This window comes from Apteryx mantelli, chromosome 4 (genome assembly GCF_036417845.1).
Source record: "Apteryx mantelli isolate bAptMan1 chromosome 4, bAptMan1.hap1, whole genome shotgun sequence".
In the NCBI taxonomy this organism is placed as follows: Eukaryota; Metazoa; Chordata; class Aves; order Apterygiformes; family Apterygidae; genus Apteryx; species Apteryx mantelli.
In genome coordinates, this window is record NC_089981.1 from 81,737,642 (window position 1) to 81,757,427 (window position 19,786).

The 19,786-nt window shown below is 43.6% G+C and overlaps 1 protein-coding gene across 2 annotated transcripts in view; it reads right to left on the reverse strand.

Moving 5' to 3' along the window:
* Positions 1-10,432, reverse strand: part of BRF1 (BRF1 RNA polymerase III transcription initiation factor subunit) — a 175,936-nt gene extending 165,504 nt beyond the window's left edge. The window contains exon 1 of one of the 2 annotated variants that reach the window (XM_067295078.1): positions 10,246-10,432. In XM_067295078.1, the coding sequence (XP_067151179.1) occupies positions 10,246-10,432 (187 nt within the window). Of the gene's footprint in view, positions 1-8,503; positions 8,591-10,245 lie in introns of those variants that run through there. The other variant, XM_013940837.2, reaches the window with a different exon arrangement.
* Positions 10,433-19,786: the final 9,354 nt, after the last annotated feature.

Below are 19,786 nucleotides of genomic sequence, written 5' to 3' on the forward strand. Positions count from 1 at the left end.
GATAAAATGCTAAGGCTGAATAAATTATACAAACAAAGTTTTAGTCTATTCCACTGTAGCTCACTATCTATACGCTTATTTTCATAACTACCAACCAAGGAGATACATATACTGCCATGTCCACTATGCCTGAGCTCAAAACTGCACGGGTCTATGAAAATCAGTTTGTGTCCAAAGTTAAATGCAAGATTCAGCATTTTCCCAACCAACAGCTGTATCCTCTGCAGTACTTCAAGCAAGTAATCGTTGCCATCACAAGGATGGCATACGAGACAAGCAGTGCCAGAAAAAAAAAATACACGCTTAACTGATGCAAGATTGCCACCTTGAGGATTTCAGAAGAGAAGCAGAAAATACAAAGAGTTGTAGTGCATCTCACTAAAATGGATAGTGGATAGTAATTTTTTGTACTAAATAATGCAAGTTTCCTCTCTTCCTTCCCAAAACAAGATGAATATGGATTAGTTTTGTACTCAGAAAAGTGAAAACCTAGCACAAAGTAAAAAAGGTAACTACTTTTCAGGATTTCCCCAAAGATCTGTAAATCCAGCAGGTGCAGAATTCTTCTTCTCTCTTTCAACTTAATTATGGCCACTCTGTATATTTTACACTTAACCACAAATTAGTCTCATCTCTAGAGATCTGGACCACAGGTAAGGGGAATTCTGGTGTCATCCTCTGTTTCAGCACCCAACATTTTCATTTCAACTTTAGTATGCGTATTAGCAGTGCAACCTACTTCAGGACTACTCAAGACTGCACTATAAGAAGTATTTTAGGTCAAGATTTGGTCCGTCAGGATATCCTACATGGAACTTCATTAACTACTGACTCAAAATAAAACCTCTAATTCTTTCACTTTTGTAACACAGCAAAATACACAATAATCTTTATTCAAGGATTAGTCAAAACTAAAGAATTTGATATGAATACAGAATTCACTCTCTTTACCAACTGCCTCACTAGTGCTTTTTGGGTCAGTTTTATGTCTTACTTATCAAGTTCTGGAGAAAAAAAGAAGGCTTATAAGATGAACAGCTAAGAAGCTTGGCTTAAATTTTAAGAAGTTTTTTCTCCCTGTATCAAGTCCCTCACTCTTTCCAGTTTGCTGAGCATAATTTTACATTGTTCAACACACAATTTTTACACTGAAACACTGAAATATTGTCATCAAGTCAAACTCCAGTAAAGTTCTGCATTTGAGATCAACATATCTTACACTCCTAGATATAAAGGAATGTAAACAAGTTACCAAAGATAAACCAGAAAGTGAAACTTTACAATAAGCTTCCATAAGCATAGCTGAGACACGGAACATACCACAGCTTTATTAAAGGATATGCTATATTAAATTTGCCAAGGAACACTGCAGAGTAAGGGTACATTTTTAGCATTTATCACACTGCAAGTCACTCAGCTCACTGCAGTAAACTGCTTACAATTTACTTGCAACAAAATAAAATTTAACTGCAAGAAACTTTCCCTTTACATACTAAAGTGCCAAGATATTTGAAACAGCCTACTTACAAATGTTGTGGAATCTCCTCCACTGGAAGTTTTAACAAACACTTGTTGGTCTGTTCTGGGTTACCAGTTCACAATTCTCATTTCTCCCTACAAGCCAGAGTGAGCAAATAACTTTCCACAAGCAACATTCTTCCCAGCAGACTCAATTTAGTATCTTGTGATCTCCTGAACATTTGGAGTCTTAACGTGCATATGCTGCACAAGAGCCATAAGTCTAGTTTCACTTGACCATGCCTCAGTGCTGAAGCTGGAGTAATGTCCGCACTGTCCCTGAAGCCTTCCATTTCTGTGACGGTCTGTGTAATAGTCACTCCCCTCGAATCTCCTGGGCTACTCACCAGGAACAAGTTAAAAGACTAATGCATAGCACTTGTTTTTCTCCTATCTACACAAATGATTGCACAGCTCAAATAAGAACTGACAAGCCGGCATTTGGAGAAAATATGCATTTGTAATTTAATGTATTAAGTATTTTTATTGAAAGCCACAAAAAAATCCAAATAACTATAAAAGATGTTTTTTCATTAAAGCCTGATTTAATGCTAATTTAATTCACTCAATCTGTTCAGTCTCGTGCAGACACACTGGTGATGCATATTCACCTAGATCCCAAATGCAGGACAAGTTCCGCAGGGTAAGTAATCCACTTTGGTGCCCAGCCTACAATCACTCTATAAATCCTCCTACTGAAGCTTTCCACAGCACACATTTGATGAAGAAGTATCCTGTAGGCCTTATTTGGAGTTGACAAACGCCCCTAGTTCCACCAACTTGTTTTCTCCATCCCACAGTTGTGTCATCAAAATGACCATGGCTAAATGGATGGATGATCTCGTTTCATGCTGCCATGAACTGGCCAGCTTGAAAACAGAGCGTCAGGGTAACAACGATCAGAAACCCACCACCTCCGCTTACCTACCAGGGACATTTTTATGACAGCCACTGGTAACTGAGCAATACAGTCTTTTCTTCACATAACTACATAACTCTTTTGACCAAGTCTAGTAGAGAATGAATAAGATAAGGAAAGGCACGATCTTCACCTCAGCATAAACTGGGGATCCTCCCTGATTGCTGCTAACTTCTTTTCTCAGCCTGGCTGACATTGGACTTCTAGGAGCAGGCTTCTAGGACTTGAGGGTGATCCCTTAGCATTATCTTTATATATACACAGTCTCATACAGAAAAAATAAAACCTTCCTCCCCATTTTTAGCATTAGTCCTTTCCCTGCTATTTAGTTCCCTTTCTTTGGAACATCCCTTCACCTACAAAACCTTCAGAAAACTCTAGTCTGTTTCTCAAGGGCACCTAACAGGACTCTTGCTCTACCACCAATTTATGTCAGATTATGGAGGTTACATTTTGCTACTTTGATCTCCATTTTTCAGCCTGGTTCCCTAAGGAACACACTGTTCAGCAGTCTCCTCCCATTTATTCTAGGCCCACTGTCCAGTTTCAAACAAATCTGATAGAGGGATAGAGGTCTCAAAACCATAAGTTTCTGTGTTTTTTAAAAAATGCACAGCTAGTTAAGTAAGAGCTAGTTAAAAGCTTCTGCAAAATAGTTCTGATTTAAATTTTCACTAGAGATGTGACCGCAAACTTTCTAGCAACCCTCTCTTAAGTTCACAGTAGCGCTGGGCGCCGCACGGGTCATGGGCTCCTCAGACACAACGGGGGCTCCCCAGGGCAGGGCCCATCCCACCGCCCCACGAGGTAGCAGGGCACCGGCAGCAGCCCCAGCCCTGGGCATCGGGCACCTCTGCAGGGACGGGGACAGGCCAGGGCTGGGCTGGGATGTCGCCCACGGGTCGGGGTCTGGATCAGACCTGTGGCCGGGCAGGGGACTCCAGGCCCCAACAAGTAGATAGCTTTCTTCCTGCTGCTGGACTGCATACACACAAAGACCTGTCTAAGAAGAAGTAAGCTATCCAGATTGCCCTATGGTTTACTCCCAAGAAGCTTCTCCAGATGCTATTTCTCTCAATTAACTATCAAGCATTTAAAGACAATTTCAGGAACAAAAGAAGGATCCAAGGAAGACAAGCTCAGTATGCCTTGCAGTGCCATTTTCCCATGTTTTATTTTCTCAGTTAGTCTTTCAGCTTGCCACTGGACTGCTTATGAATCAGCCTTCTCAGGTGAGACTGTTTTCCTCTCCTTCGATCAGCGTTGGAAGGAAGCCATACACTTCCACTTTCTCAGCTTCTTGAAACAAAACCCTGAAGAGCACTCTGGGCTATCAGAGTTTGCACCATGTTGAGCTTTACTCTCTCACTCTCTTCAGTTTCATACTTACTTTTCAGCCTCAGGGCACATACTTGTGAAAACAGCTTCTCGCAACAACTACCACAAGGCTAGGAAACTCCCATTAAGGCACGGTACAAGAGCAATCAAAGATTTTACTCCCTTCAAACACAGGACACAACTCACAATTTGCCCTTCTACAGAAGCAGCAGCTGAAAAATCTGTGCAGACCATAGAGGGATGCAGTGGAGTTCCTTCTTTCAGTGCAACTACAGTATAATGAAGAAGGAAAGACATAGTCCAGTCTCCGACCTTCTATTGTGGTATTTCATTACTGGGATACGCTCATATGTTATGACTGGTAAGAGTCTGTTCTGAACTTAGGTATGAAGAGAAAAAACAGACTACATTTATTCTGATAAAGAGAATGAGGAACTTGAATTCAAATCCTCCATGAATTTGGCAAGAAGCCACAGAGAGCAACCTCTTAGTTCATGAAAGTCTGAACTAGCCATCAATTATAAGGCGGATAGTTATTCTTCAAAACTAGATTCACTTAGGCAAAGCACATTCTTCAAACATTTTCTCTGTAAATAACAGAGTTATTTGGAGCTTACATGTGCACGACAACCCTTTTCTAACAGCATCTGCATACTTTTGCAGAGTAAAATCAGTCAAGCTTAAAAACTAAATTTCAAGAATGACATTCTCACACAGGGCCTTTGCAAGCTCCAAGAGAGTAACATGTCCAGCATTAAGTGTTGAGGCTAGATTCTTACTTAATTCTGACCACTTGCAACAGAATTAAGAATCACAATTAACTGGACCAGTATGGGGCCTATCAAAACTTTCACTACCTTGAGCTTTGTGAGAACTTTCCTACCAGAAGATCAAAGGAAAGATACACAGTAGCCCCCTTCTAGGACATGAAGAGGGGATCCCTGCCTAGTGAAGGGTTTCACATTACCAGCGCATGATCAGCAAGTGATGTGTACCTCAAAAGAGGAGACAATCTGCCACTCCCTGAGATAAAGGAGAACACTAATAACAATTGTGAGATTAGGCTAAACTGCAATCATATTCTCCATTTCCACCAAGACAATGGCAGGGAAGAGCATTGCTATTATTGTGCTGAGACAGCTAGAACATGCCCACCTCCAAAGGGCTTCCAGACAGGACTACATGGCCTAGTTCTCTATTCACTAATTTATATAAACACACCACCTCATTTTATATGCATCAAATACCATCAGGGAAGATTTCATAGTCCATATTACAATGTACTGCATAAGTAACTTGATAAACCTTACTCTAAATAAATCTTTGCGTTGCAGTCTGGATTTCTGGACACCTTATTGCAGACTTTCTCATAGTCATAAGTATTTCTACTACCAATTTCTCATAAAGAGATCAGAAGACTTAGCCAAACTTTTTCAAGAGAGAACATACTATACTACTGTCAACATCAGAGGAGTTTTGTGCTCATCACTTACCAAAACACAAGCTGCAAGAAACAGGTATTAATACTAAGGAACACCTATTCTTTATACTACAGAACCATAGTCCTCAGATTCTTGGACAGGTTTGAAAGGAATTGTCAAAACTCTGAAAAGCATCTTTGTAGATCTCAAAAAGAACAGGATCTTCCTCTGAAGAGTCACAAGATTGTCTAATCATTTTTGAACCCATGTAAACTTTCAACATCCACAACTTAAGATTCACAATTTAAGTAAATGTTCTGAAAAAATACCTCCTGTTGCTTCTGAACCGGCTACCTGTGAGCTTTAAAGTAAGCTAGCTGCTAGCTTTGCTAGTGCTCCCTAGATTTTGCATTTTGAGATAGTGAACAATTGTTCATCCTTGCCATGATATTCAAGATTTTACAGACCTCTACCATGTCCCCAGTCAATCATCTCTTTTTCCGCTTGAAGCAGTTGAGTCTATTTAGTCATTCCTCACTGAGAAGCCCTTAAAGAAGCCCTCCTCTTGATCATCTCATCTGCCCCATCTGTACCTTTTCTAGTTCTATGAGATCCTTTCTTGAGGAGGGAGAAAAAAAGAGAGGAATAGACAAGAACTGTACACGGTATTTAAGTTGCAGACAGCACTGTGGATATGTAAGTGACGTGCTGTCATACTCTTTTCCTGATTAACTTCTAACATTCCCCTTCCCTCCCCTTTCTTTGCATTGTGAATGAGCATTGAGCTAAATGTTTTTAAAGAGTTATCCACTACAACCTAAAGATCTTTCCTGAGTGATACCACTCAGTCCAGAGACCACCATCTAGTGGAAAGGAATGATTCTAACTCTCCCAGCAATCCTGAATCCCATGTGCTATCCATGCGCTGGGTAGTAACCCAGCCACTAAGAGCAACAGGTCCCTCTACAGTCTTCACTACCCCAAATAATTTAGTGTGCAAGCTTCATCACTGCACCATTCACCCCTTTTCCAGATCATCGAACAGCACAGATCTCTGTGGGACTTTACTACCACCTCCTTTAAGGGATTCACTATTTATTTCTAGTCTATGTCTCTCATCATTTAAGCAGTTATTCTCCTCTGTAAGGACTTTCTTTCATCCATGATAGCTCAGACTCTTTAAAAACCTTTGGTGAAGGATCTTGCTGAATTCCTTTTACAAATCTGAGGATCTTCCTTGTCCACATACTTTCTGACTTCTTCAGAAAGCTCCAAAAGAGCCGCATTGGAATGACCTCACTTTGCCGAAAAACATTCTTCCCACATATTTACCTGTACACCCCCCTATTTTGCCCTTCACTGCTTCTACGCATTTGCCCAACAGTGATATCAGATTTATTAGCCTGCATTTCCCCAAACTGCTCTGGGTGAGATCTCTCACCCAAATCCAAGCACAAGCTTTCACTTTCTCCGCATGCCAACTCTCAGTTGTTAAAACTGTCAAAACCATAGAAAGCAGCAGACTGGCACATCTGCTTTGGAAAACACAGGCCATACCAAACTTCTCTGCAAAAGACAACAGTGTTGAGGCTGTGGCTTCCTATGCTAGGCACATTGATAACTGAATTTAAATACTGACTGTGGTGACACAGCTTGGATCTCACACCTTCTTCCTACCCTGACAGACTAACAGGAGGGATTTCCCATGTTTTATACTGAGGTTGCTGGGTTTACTCTCAAGGACTTGGCACAATCAAGATAGGTCACTTTGTATTAATATACAGAAGCACAGACTTGCCTCTTTCAGCATATAAATGCAAAATTCTGAAACCTTAACACACAGCTTCCCAAATTAAAAGGTGTTGCTAGATGTAACTTAGGGAAGCCAATAACATTATTTTGGTGCTTTCCATTCATTTTTTGCTTCTTTTTGATGAATATGAAAATAAGCAATGAAAAAAAGCATGTATAACTATTCTAGATATATTAGCACACATCCTAGATATATTAGCACACAAACAGAAGTCCTCATGTACTGCACGGAGCCTGGAAGAGTTTTGGGGATCTTGCAAGATTTGTTGTACAACCAGGAAATCTGTACTCCTTGGACACCAAAAGCCCCATTCAAGTCAGGGCTACTAAGCTCCCAGTTAGACAGCCCTTCACACCTTGCAAAACCTAAACAACCTTCTCTCCAAGACACCCACTCCTACTGCCCGAGAGCCAGGGTCTCAAAGACAGAGCAGCCCAGGAGTTCGTACACTGACACAGCGACGCTCCATACAGTAGGGCTGCCCTCAAGCACCGGACTGCAGTCCTGCAAGCCTTAGCCCAAGGCATTCCACACACAGGGGATCTCTCAGAGCCACTGACCAAAAGAGCCTATAGAGATGACAGGAAAAGGTGTTAAAATCAAGTAACTTTGATGGAAACCTGCTTATGTTCAATCAGAAGATTCACTGAAAGCTATACCTGACCAGAAAACGTTGCTTTCAGCAAATACGTGTTTTCCAATTTAAAGAAATATACATCCCTTTGGAAATTCTCCAGCCAGCACAACACTCTACAGATACAAATTCTGTCTTGCTTATACAGGAAAGGACTTTTCTCCCCATCCCCATACAAAGACTTAAATCAGTGCCATATAAGCATAACAGACAAGCATATACCATGAAGACACTTTTATCCCAGCAAAAAGACATCTTTTCAGATTAGCTTGTCCTGCTCAGTTTAAATGAGGCAAAAAATTATTCCATATACAACAGAAACACCTGTTTTGGAACATGAAGAATTATACCAGTATAAATCACCCGTACCAGAACTTCTTTAAAATATTCAATGCATGAAATAGGGCTTTCACTTATCCTTGCAATAAGTTAGCAAATCTACAAACAACATTGTTTTTGAAAGTCCTGTTGTATCATTTCCACAAACAATATTCTTCACCAACATACACACATTAATGCACATGGGGACTCACTAAGTGCTAGAGGGGCACAACATGAATAGTGAAGCCCCTGCAGTCCCACCTTGTGCCAGCCAGATAAAGCCAGCGTAAGAATGCTAGAACGTGCTACAATCATATCTTCACTTCTACACACCCACCTACCCTCACAGTGCTTATCTGTCTTCAAGGGTGCAAGAATTATCTTCCAGAGTAATATACGGTAGGTAGTCTACTATACAAGAACAAGGAATTACATACTATCCATGGCAAATGAGTAGCCAACAACAGCACCTCAAGACTTGTACAAAAGGGATAAAGTAAGTCCCTTAAAGAAACTTAAGAAATTACTGTGCAATTCACCCAGTAGAAGAAACAGTCTCAGTGTGCTGCGGTTCCTAGTTTTCCTTGTGATACTTCTTTGTAGGGTAAAGGCATCCCAAAACGAGCTCTAGCTTGCATTGCCATCTGTCCTGCATAATGTTGGTTGGGTGGGAGGGAAAAAAGCAGTACAGGCCTTCGCAGAAGTATTCACCCCATCACTACAGGAAAAAGCGAAGGACATAAGAGTTACTCATAAGCTATAAAAGACAGTAATGTTGGTGCTGCCCTGCACTGGCAGGCGAGTATGACATTGGACATCATCATCTAGGGTAATCCTGGACCACAAAATTCCCAAACTCCAATATGCATTGGCACCCTGTGCTCCACAACTCCTCTTTCTTCCCGCAGCCAGGTCCTTCAGTCCTACTTGTTTTATTGCTACGCTCCTTCATAAAGCTCACTCCCATGCTTCTTGCCTATGTTTCTTTCTCCTTATACACGTTCCCCACACTCTTTTTCCTTCTCTCTCTCCCCTCCCCAACACCATGTCCTTTCCATGTGGCCCTATTCCACACACAGCCCTTAGCCTCCAGAGCACTCACACTGACACCTCAACCCTCCAGTTCACAGTGGGAGACTCTCTGTCCTATGTAAGACAACCCTTCACTTCCACCACATTGCCTCTGTGCCTCCACACGCTCCCTCTGCCCCACCAGGCACCCAGATCTCCCATGCGTGTCTCCTGTCCCCTACCCCAAATCTTCCCATACACAACCTCATTCCTGCACCCTCCCACACACAGCCCCAAAGCCTCTCTCATGCAGCCAGTCCTTCCCACACAAAGCTCCACTCCTTCATATGCTTATTCCTGTCACACATGAAGTTCCTCTCCCATCTTGCACAGCCCTCTTTTGCCATACATCCTGGCCTCCCCCTGCTTCCCTATACCATCCCTGTCCCCCCACCCTGCACAGCACCCTGCCCCCCATGCACTGCCCCCATCCCCCCGTGCACAGCAGCCTTTCCTATGCCGTCCCCTGTACGCTTTGCCAAGCACCCTCTACCCCCACACACTGTTTTTATCCCCCAATACCCTCTTCTGCAGTCACTGGTCCTACACCGCCCCACAGCACCCTCTCCCCCATGCACCATCCCTGGATCCGTAACCCCTTGCACAGCACCCTCCCCCCATGAACTGTCCCACTTCCCCATGCCCCCCACAGCAGTCTCTCCCCCAGGCCTTCCCAGGACCTCCCCATGCACTACCCCTGTCCCCATATCACCCCCACCCCCTCTCCCCCCATGACCTGGCCCCGACCCCACACGCCCCCTCTCCCCCCATGCCCTGGCCCCGGCCCCACACGCCCCCTCATCCCCCCATGCCCTGGCCCCACACACACCCTCGTCCCCCATGCCCTGGCCCCGACCCCACATGCCCCCTCTCCCCCCATGACCTGGCCCCGACCCCACACGCCCCCTCTCTCCCCATGACCTGGCCCCGACCCCACACGCCCCCTCTCCCCCCATGCCCTGGCCCCGGCCCCACACGCCCCCTCTCCCCCCATGCGCTGGCCCCGGCCCCACACCCCCTCGCCACCCATGCCCTGGCCCTCTCCCCCATGCCCGGCCCTGGCCCCCCACACCCCCGGTCCCCCTGCCCTGCCGTGTCCCCCGTGCCCCCCGCACCGACCCCTGCGCCGCTGCCCACAGCACCACAGCACCACGCCCCCCGGCGCGGCCCGGCCCGCCCCACGCGCGCCCCCGGCGCGGCCGGCGCTCACCGTCGAGCGACACGAACTGCCCCACGGCGGAGGAGCCGCCGCCGCTGTTCTCCACGAACTGCACCTCGGAGACGATGATGTTGTCCTCCAGCACCGACCCGCAGCCCGTGCACACCGCGTCCCCGCGCGCCGCGTCCACCTCGATCTCCGAGCCGCCGCAGGCGGCGCACACCCGCCCGCCCGGCATCGCGCCCGCGCCGCGGCCCGCGGCCCGCCGCCCCTCGCCCCTCGCCCCTCGCCGCGGCCGCTACCGCCGCCCGCCTGGCCCGGCGCGGCCCGGCTCGGCGCGGCGCGGCCTCCCGCAGGCCTCGCTCGCCGGCACCGGCAGGGGGAGGGGCCGGCCGCGGCCGCCCCCCGCTCTCGCGAGACTCCCGCCCGCCCCCCTCCCCCCCCCGCTCTCCCTCCGCCCGGCCGCGCTGTGAGGCCGTGGCGGCGCCCCGCGGGGCCGCTGTCTGCCCGCTGCCGCGGCGGCCGTGGCGCGCCGGTGGGGGCGGCAGGCCGCGGCTCCGCGCCGCTCTCGGAGCCGGCCCGCTCCGTCCGTGGCGGGCTCCGGAGTCCGGAGGTCTGCCTCAAGGCCGGGGGCGCCGCTTCCCAGCGCCGTTGTGTGGGGGCTCCCTCCATTTTGGAGCGTTACAGTGGCGGGCGGCACTGCCAGTCCCGGCTTTAGGCCCGCAGGTGCTCACCGTGCTGCAAAATCAGGCCCACCGTGTTTAACGTGAAGCTGCTGGGAGGTGATGGGCTTGCGGTTAAGACAGAACATGGTTTACTAGATTTTCCCCAGGAGACATTTGTTTTTCCACAGAATTGTTACCAGACCTCACATAAATCATTCGTACATTGCATAAAAATCCATCCATAAATGCATTCATGGCAAAGCTTCTATGCTGTAAAACAAGAGAGATAATCCTTCCTTCCTGCCAGTTTTTGTTCTTCGTGATTTAGCTGGTTTCATTTGCGGATAAAGAGTTATCTCCAACAAAGAAGATTTGCAGTGCAGCTGGCAAATGGCACATAATTTTTGATACTTTGCAGTACAAAAGCCCATAATAATAAGTTAAGTAAAAAAATGTGGCATACATTGAAAAATGCGAGGCTTATTTTCTCATCTGCTGTACAAAAATTCCCGTGCTCCCTGACAATAAAATTGAGCTACATCTATATTTGTGTTTCAGAAGTATAAAGTTTCCATCATGCTTCAAAAATGGATCAATTCATAGATCAAATCTAATTCCATCATTCCATGATAATAATAAATAGATATAGGTTTTGTGAGGGGTAATTAGTCTCAGTAAAACACTCTGAGCTCTGCATAACAAAGATGTCGTAGCATTAAAATCTATTGCTTTGTCACTCTCAGTTATTAAAAACTCAGTTTTCATCCCAGGAAGTCATTGCTTGTATTAACTTAGTGTGCCATGGCACAGATGGGAAGGAAAGTGAACAGAACAGATGTAGTAGCTGGATGTTTGTACAGACTTTCATCTGCCAGCATTTGAAATACGTAAGTCAATAAATGCAGCAGAAGAAACTTTTTAACTTATAAACTCACTACTGCATCTGTCTTCCACTGAATGATTCAGATGCAGCCGGGAATTGCAGGCAGATCTCTACAACCTGATACAATAATGCATAAATGATTCAAAGTTACTTGCTATAGCACATTTAGAGGCAGATTTTGGCACACACTAAATCTATATTGTGCCATCCAGGAACCTGAGCATCTCTTGGGCGTGAGATTATTTAATATGCATAAGAATTTGCAGGTTCTGGGTTTTTACAAAAGGAAAATAGAAATATCGTAATTGAAAGATTGTGCCACTATGTACATAGTTTGGCTTCTTTTTGCCCTTTTTGTTCCATTCTCAGAGACATGTTTGTGAAAATAAGATCTTCTGGTTTCTGAAGATTACTTCTGCTTCAGCAGTTTATTTCCTTCCTGAAGTTCATCCTGCTGCCTGATTCCCACAGTAGCCACATGTGATCTCATAAAGTTACACACTGTGTAGATAGTGTTAGGGGGAAATGATATTCTTTATAGACATAAATTTTATGCAATAAGAAAAAATACATGAAATAAATACTTTGTCTTTCTCAGCAAATTCTTTCGGCTCCCTGCACATTTTAATTAACAACTGTCAAGCCAGATCAGTGCTGTCACTTGTTATATACTGTGCCTCTGACAGAAGCCTGCATGAACACAAGAAATCCTGCGGAAAGCAGTCATGAAATGCCTTCCCATTAAAAAGTTTCTTCTTAACTCCCTTTAGGTGGAGACAAATTCAGCCCTGATCCATGAGGACTTAACTTTTACATCCCTTCCAAAATAATTGTTGTTTTTGATTGTTCAAGTGTTATCAGTCTTCACTGGAAGTCCCAAACAAGTTGGGAGTTCTTTCACTTTGAATCGTCAGGCGCTAAGTGATCAGAAATGTGAACAGCAGAGGGCCCTAGTGAGAGAATAACACACAGCAGCTCTGTGAGAAAGCTCATTTAATGTAAATCTGAATAAGGAAATGTGTTTTAATTTTTATAAGGTGAGGTTAGTGCTGATGAAGGAAGGTGGGCTGAAGTCCTTTGCCTCTCGCCTCCCCCTCCCATGAAAGCGTTCTTATACAATACTCCTTAAATGTTTCAAATGTTTCTGTAAGGTCTTCTTCTATTGGCAGAAGTGTAAGTAGTTTTTCACCACTATAAAATCTTTGTCCTTTCTACTTGCAAGAGGGCTAACTAACCTCTTTTTGACCAATAAGAGTCAACCTGCTGAACGAATAAGCCATCACTCAGTTCATTCAGGCTAACACATAACAAACTTTCAGTAAATTGTCTCAAGCTTGAATCATGCTCAGAACTGATTAAAAATTACATTGACAAAACCCCATTCCCTTTGCTATTTTGCACTTTTAGTTCAGAGGATAGGAGAACCTGTTCTCCATCTCACCTATCCTCATATTTTATACCTCTTATTTTCTCTCCTAAGTAACAAAAAGTGGTGATCAGGATGTCTGTTAACCCAGACAGACCAATTTCCTTCCTGCTGTGTCTTCAGGAACCCCGAATATAACCCACCCGTGGGTGTGCGTGTCTGACATTCGATGTTGAGGTTTCAAAGAGAGGAACTGTTCTCATTTGCTTGAAAATAAGAACATTTTTTTATACTGCTCCTGTGAGTGTAGAAAGAATGCAAATTGGCTATACAAAGCCAGATGGAAGTGCGAGGGAATCCCACTCCTGCAAATGCTGAACAGCACAGCAGGGTATATACTTGAGCAAGCTGCTAACACATTACCGTACTTCCACAAGAGATGGGTCCACTTCTATAAATATAATGATTTGAAGCAGATACTTAAGCATCAGATGACAGAAAACCCATAAACTGTGCCTTTCAGTCACAGCTGAACCTTGTACTAAGCCTTCCAACACACCAGCACTGATGGGAAATATTTTCAGTTAAGGTAGCGGAGGCACAGAGTTTAATCCCTTGATTTGGCCAGTTTCTGTGAGCCTCCTCAGCTCTCAGAGCTTTCAAATGGGGGTCATTCCTCTTAAAACCAGGCCTAAGAGCCTTGCTGAAGTCTCACAAGAAGTCCCAATATGCACATAATGTGGGTACAAAACACAGAAGCTGAGGAAGCCTTGTTTGGTTTTGGACTGTCCAAAATGTGGCATAAATTATGCATTCAACCTGCAAATTTGCACACAGATTCTTTGGAGATGAAGTCACGGGGTATTAGATAGAGAGGGAACACAGGACTTTGAAATGGATTAACCTTATAAGGTGATAGCAACTAGATACTTCTTTTTCTGTCTGTGCCAGTCCAAATGCTTTTGCCCAGCTAGCAATGAACACGAGAGGGCACTCGAGGAAAATGAAATTATCGAGGAGCTGCAATGCTCCCACAGGTTAGACCGATTTTCCATCGTTGTTTCCATTTATTTTTGTCTGTGTCTTTTCTAATTATTTCCTGACATTGTTTTCTTGACGTTGATCAATAAATGGTAAATTTAAAAAGCTTTGGTATCAGCTTTCTATTTGTCAAAAAATGTTCTGAGAAGAAAGGGGTTTGGCATCTATGAAATCATGCAGTAAGCCAGTTTAGCAAACACTTGAATTTACCCCTGTGCAATCACGTTTTTGCCTCCTGCTGTTCAGAGAGAGCAGTCCACAACTGAGCCTTGATTCTTAAGTAAGTGGCAGAGAGACTGCAAGGTTTTCCCCGTTACCCTCCCAGGATCTGTGCCCTTCACAGTTCTTAGTATGCAAAGACAGCAGAAAGCACAAATACTGTGGCTTGGGAAACCCACTGAAAATTAGTGGAGGGAAAGTCCAAGGGTATTGAGTACAAAGATCCAGGAGCAACCGCCAGTTTAGGAAATCTCTCATCAGCAGATTGCTGGAAGCTGTGAGCAATATTGCTGTCTAGCTGTTCTTAACATTTCCTCCACGCACACTACTTGAAGATGCGTGGCTGCTCAGTGAGTGCTTTGAGGAAGGATGGGAAGAAAGGTAAATATAGATGTGCCCTCCTAGTTTCTAGCAAGCTGCAACTTGAGGACTTCTTCAGCTGAAGGCTAATACACATCAGGAAACTTTTTATCTGTTTAATCACTTTTTGAACTATTTATGCTTTCAACATTCACAACATCCTGTGGCTATGGGTTTATCACTGTTCAGTTGTGTACCAGGTGAAAAAGTTTAAAAAAGGTGTAAATGTTTCATTTGATAACCCTTAGTTCTTGTGCTGTAAGAATAATTGCTCCCTTCTCACCTTCTTCGTGTCAGTCAGGATTATATATGCCTCTCTTATAGCTTCTCTCAATCAGAATCACTTCACAAGAACAACTCTTCCTCCAGATAAGCTAGTGCAGCGCTAATCAGCCATCGTCTAAAATGGAAAAGAACACTTCTGTTAGGGCAGTCGTTCAAGAGAAAACCCCTTTTAATGAAGCATTGGTTATATTGGCTTCATTGAATAACTGAAGATCTCCATCACCTTGGGATGTAAGCACAGGAAAACATTCCTGTGAAAATACAGCCCCGCATGCCTGCAGCTCTTGTATTCTGAGGATCGTCTGTTCAAACATTGATGAATTCATCACTCACCATTAGAGAACCCCTCCAGTCAGCTAATTGCCTACTTCAGCAGCTGTCTGTGTACATGGAAATTAGACTGAGAAGAGGAAATGACTGGTTTTAAGTGCCATTTTTGTGTGCACACTTGATGAATGGGTATTTTGGTGAATATCATTTTCTATGTAAACTGAAAATGAGGCTTTACCTAAATGTTAATACTCATGTACATGGCAATGGCAGTTTATTTTAGTAGAAGAAAAAGGTATGTTAGTAACACTGGATTGGTCTGCACACACAAATGCAGTGGCAATCTGCATGTCTGATTGATAGTTTCCATTTTTTTCCAGAGTTGGAATTACATGCCAAAAGTTCAGGCCAGCAGGCAGGAAGCTGTAGAAACACATCAAGAAGTAAATATGAAACTCCTTCAGTTTTGAAAAAGAAATTTGGAAAACTAGTTACACATTAGTGGACTATGTACTTAACATTAAGGTAATCCAATGCAGTTAACAATTAATGCTATGAACTCTGCCTATAAATTGCTTAAGGTAGTGTTGGCTATATACAAATGCTACCTAACCAGTGATAAATAGGATTATGAGGAAAGACAGCCACTTAAACAAGAGTTAGCTAGCTACCTTAGACCAGGATGTAAAACATCCTGCTGTCACCAGGTGGTATTATTAGTCCAAACTGTCTCTGTTGGTATTTCTTAGGCAGGAGTCTGCCATAATCAGAATGACTGTGCTAGCAGCAAAGACGAACATGCCGGTCAGGTGTTATTTTAAGACTGTGAAATGTCTCTGTTTCCGAGTCTGAAGTGTATATCTATGTATGATAATGTCACAGCCCCCTTGACCACCAGGCACCCCCTTCACCCTGAGGTTTGCAGAGGTGAGAGAGCACATCGCTGCAGCCGCACGCAGGCCTCTCCCCTTGCCAGCGAGGAAGAAGAGCGGAAAGCAGGGCGAGGAGCAGCGTCCTCCTTCCAGCAGCCCCTTAGCATGACGAAAAGCTCCCAGGCAGCAAGCAGCTCGGGTAAGCGCTGCCTGGCCTGTGGGTGAGGCCAGTTCTCTCCTGTTTGGATCGTAAAAGACATCAAAGAATTCTCCTTTCAGTAAGCTGAGTGCATCATTACCTGCTTTTCTGGGGAGAGATTTCCAGCGGCTCAAATATGCCAAAGTTAATCCAGTGCTAAAGAAATCACCAGTCAGTACGAGTTATTGCCCACTGCCCAAAGCTATGAGCAAGCTATATTGGAGAAGCTTTAGAAAAGCCACAGTATAATCCTTTCCTGTCATGGGAGAATTTTCAAGGATATGCCAAATTTCCCATTTGAATTAGCTGAATAAGTCAAAAAAACAACATTTTTCAGGGGGCAACTGTACAAAATGCTTGGAATAAATCAAGCTGTTTCATAACAATAATCTGAGTTAGCTTAAATTACCAAAAAATAATTCAAATCCCTTAAATCATTTTTTTAAATGTGAAATTATCAAAAGGGAATATTTCCCAAAAAATTCTCACACAATTTTCAAAATGAGACATTTATGATCAGTTTTGGTCTCAGTGCATCACTAATTCTGTTATTTAAAAAAACTTTGAGAGAAAAATTCCAGTGGAGTGTGTGCACAACTGCATTATTAGTATTATTAGTTATTAGTAAAGTGTACGTGTTAATAGTAGCATGAGAAGCATTTCAGAGTTCCCTAAGCATGTTCAGTTCCACACCCATATGCATGAAGCTTTTCAGAATTTTTAATTACTATATAATTTCCTTTGGAAGGAAAAGTTAGAAGATGTTTCCATAGATTTTTTGCCTATTATATTTTCCATACATAGGGTCCCTACTGAAAGGGATTTTTATATGATGTGAGTAGAAAGGATGTCCAAAAGAAAATAAAATTATAGTGTTGGCATTTCCAACAAATATCCTGTCTTTCCCTTCATAGTCTGTCGTATGCTAAATAGTAACAGTAGAACTTTCTTCCTAACCACAACCTCTCACCCATGCTGCGGAAATACTATCCAAATAACCAAAGATTTTGTAATCAAACAAGCTGCAACAAATATCCAGCTGAAACAGCAATTTATAGGGCTCAGGGCAAAAACAAACTATTTTTGTGGCCTATAAAATTATGAAGCATGAAGAGCCTTTCCCCATATACTAATAATGTGACTAATAATCATCAGCCCATACAACAATGATATTTTAGCCACTCCCTCTGTGGTCACCTTTCGTTTGAAATCATCGGCTTTCCCAGACAGACTCATGTTGTGAAAGACCAGGAAGAGAAAATTTCCTCTCATAATTTTAGGAATAAATGAGCAACTAATAAACATTCTAATTGAGAAAGTGTATGTATCTTGCTAACAAATTTTCTTTTGAATAACATAACTGAGAAGTTGTTGTGGTGTTTTGCTTTGTTTATCTTTTGCAAAGAGTAAATCCCACAATTAACTTATAGAAGCAATGAAAAAGTTTGGGCGCTGTCCACATAAAGCGTTTGAGCCAGGAAATCACAACCCAGATGTTCTTTTTCCAGTGTGGAAATAAAATCCTAACCTGCCGATTTAGGTTTCATCCGTACCATTTTTCACTCAGTTGCAATACAAACAGCACTGGAATGGGTTGACAGTGCTCTCAAAAAGCCTATGAACTTTGAACAGCATTGCTCAAATCCTGAGTTTCTGCTACAACATGCCTGGTAGCTGGGATAGAGCTGGTGTAACTGGTCCCAATTTTACATTCTCCAGTCAATAGAGCTTTTGCTTTTTTCTTATTGATATGGGGGTTCCTGTGTCACTGCTCCCTGCTGCACCTCCAGGGTGCCCCTGGATGGCTTCTTCTGCCCTGCAGGGTCTCAGGGAAAGCCAGGCTATGGAGGTGCCATCCAACACAAGCTAAGTCTGCTGAATAGCTCATTCATTGTTTTCAGCCTTCCGTTTGCCAGGGAGTCCTCCCAGCACAGCCTCCCACTGCCCCCGACGCTGCCACTCTGGCCCTTCAGTGGCACATAGTCTCACCCAGCCAACGTCTCCTCCAGGATGCCACAGGCTGTGCATTATCTCCGTGCTGGAGAAGAAGGTGCCCGAGAGACCTGAACCACCAAAACTAGCCAGTTCTGAAGGAGCTCTGGAAAAGCAGCATAGCACTTCAGCATGTTCACATACGTAGCACCCTCCAGATGGAGTCTTCTTGGGTAAAATTCATCAGAACAGGGAACTCAATATGAACAAATGACTACTTTTGGGTTCTTCCAGCCCAGCAGGCCAGAACAGGTAAATATCTACTATCTCAGCATTCCAGCAACTATTAGAAATACCCACAGAGGTTTCAATCATGCTTAATAATTAAAAGTAGGGAAAGAGAGTTTCAGATACCGTGTTAATCAACAGGTGCTAAAAGCATACGACCTTCTTCAGAGGCGAAGTCTGGCATGATAGCCATCCTTTTCCATGACACATATTTAGAAAACACAGAAACACAATCAGCAAAATTATTTCCTTGCTTTAAGATTCAATATTCTAACAAATGAGTCATTGATACAAGCTTCAGATACTCCTACGCTAAAACTAGAGTGTAAGTCATATGTATAAAATCCACTGTTGCACCGTAAGTTGCCTATGATAGCTTTTTCCAAATACCCAACTAGAGAATGTCTGGTATGTTTGGACTGACGTAAAAAGTCTGGGTTTTATATTCATGATTCCAGTTCATCAGTAGATAAATGTCATGTGAACGGGCTTGTCTCAACTCTGATTTCAAGAATTAAAGGAAATTCAGCAACGGAAAAACTGCTGCTGTTTCATTAGCTGAAGGAGCCAAATCTCATAAGTATATGCTTCCATTGTTTTCGTAAAGGGAAAACACAGTTTGTCAGACTACATCTAAGTAGAACAACAAAGAGTTCATGACAGAAAACATTAAATATAAAAGGAAACACATTTATTAGGAAGTGCAAAGAGAAGTATGGAAGGGAAGCATTCTGGATGGTCTAACACCTAAGATAATGGTCTGGGATTCAGGAAAACTAGGTATAATCGCAAGCTCTGAGGCAGACTTCCTTTATGACCTTGGGCTACCTACCAGCTATTGTTGAGCCCAAGTTCTCCAGCTGTAGAATAGAGACATGGACACTTCAAGCCCCTTCTTGGTCTGTTTGGCTCTCTTTGATATATAAAAAGAGACAGAGATTTATTTGACCATGAAGGAAGAGAATGATGAGGTGAAAGAAACCAGTCAAAGATGAATGCAATGTGGTCCAAGAAATAGGCAAAGCACAGGTTTGACATACTCAGGCCTGAAGGAGCAGCTTAGTCCAAACAGATGGCGCGGTGGTAAGCTGGTGAGAAGGGAGAGCTGTAGAGCTGTCAGGGGCGTTGGCACACAGATCTTCCAGCAAATAGGCAGTAGACTGAAAACAATAGTAAGTCAAGGAGCATTTAAATATGCAGCCAGATCTTCAG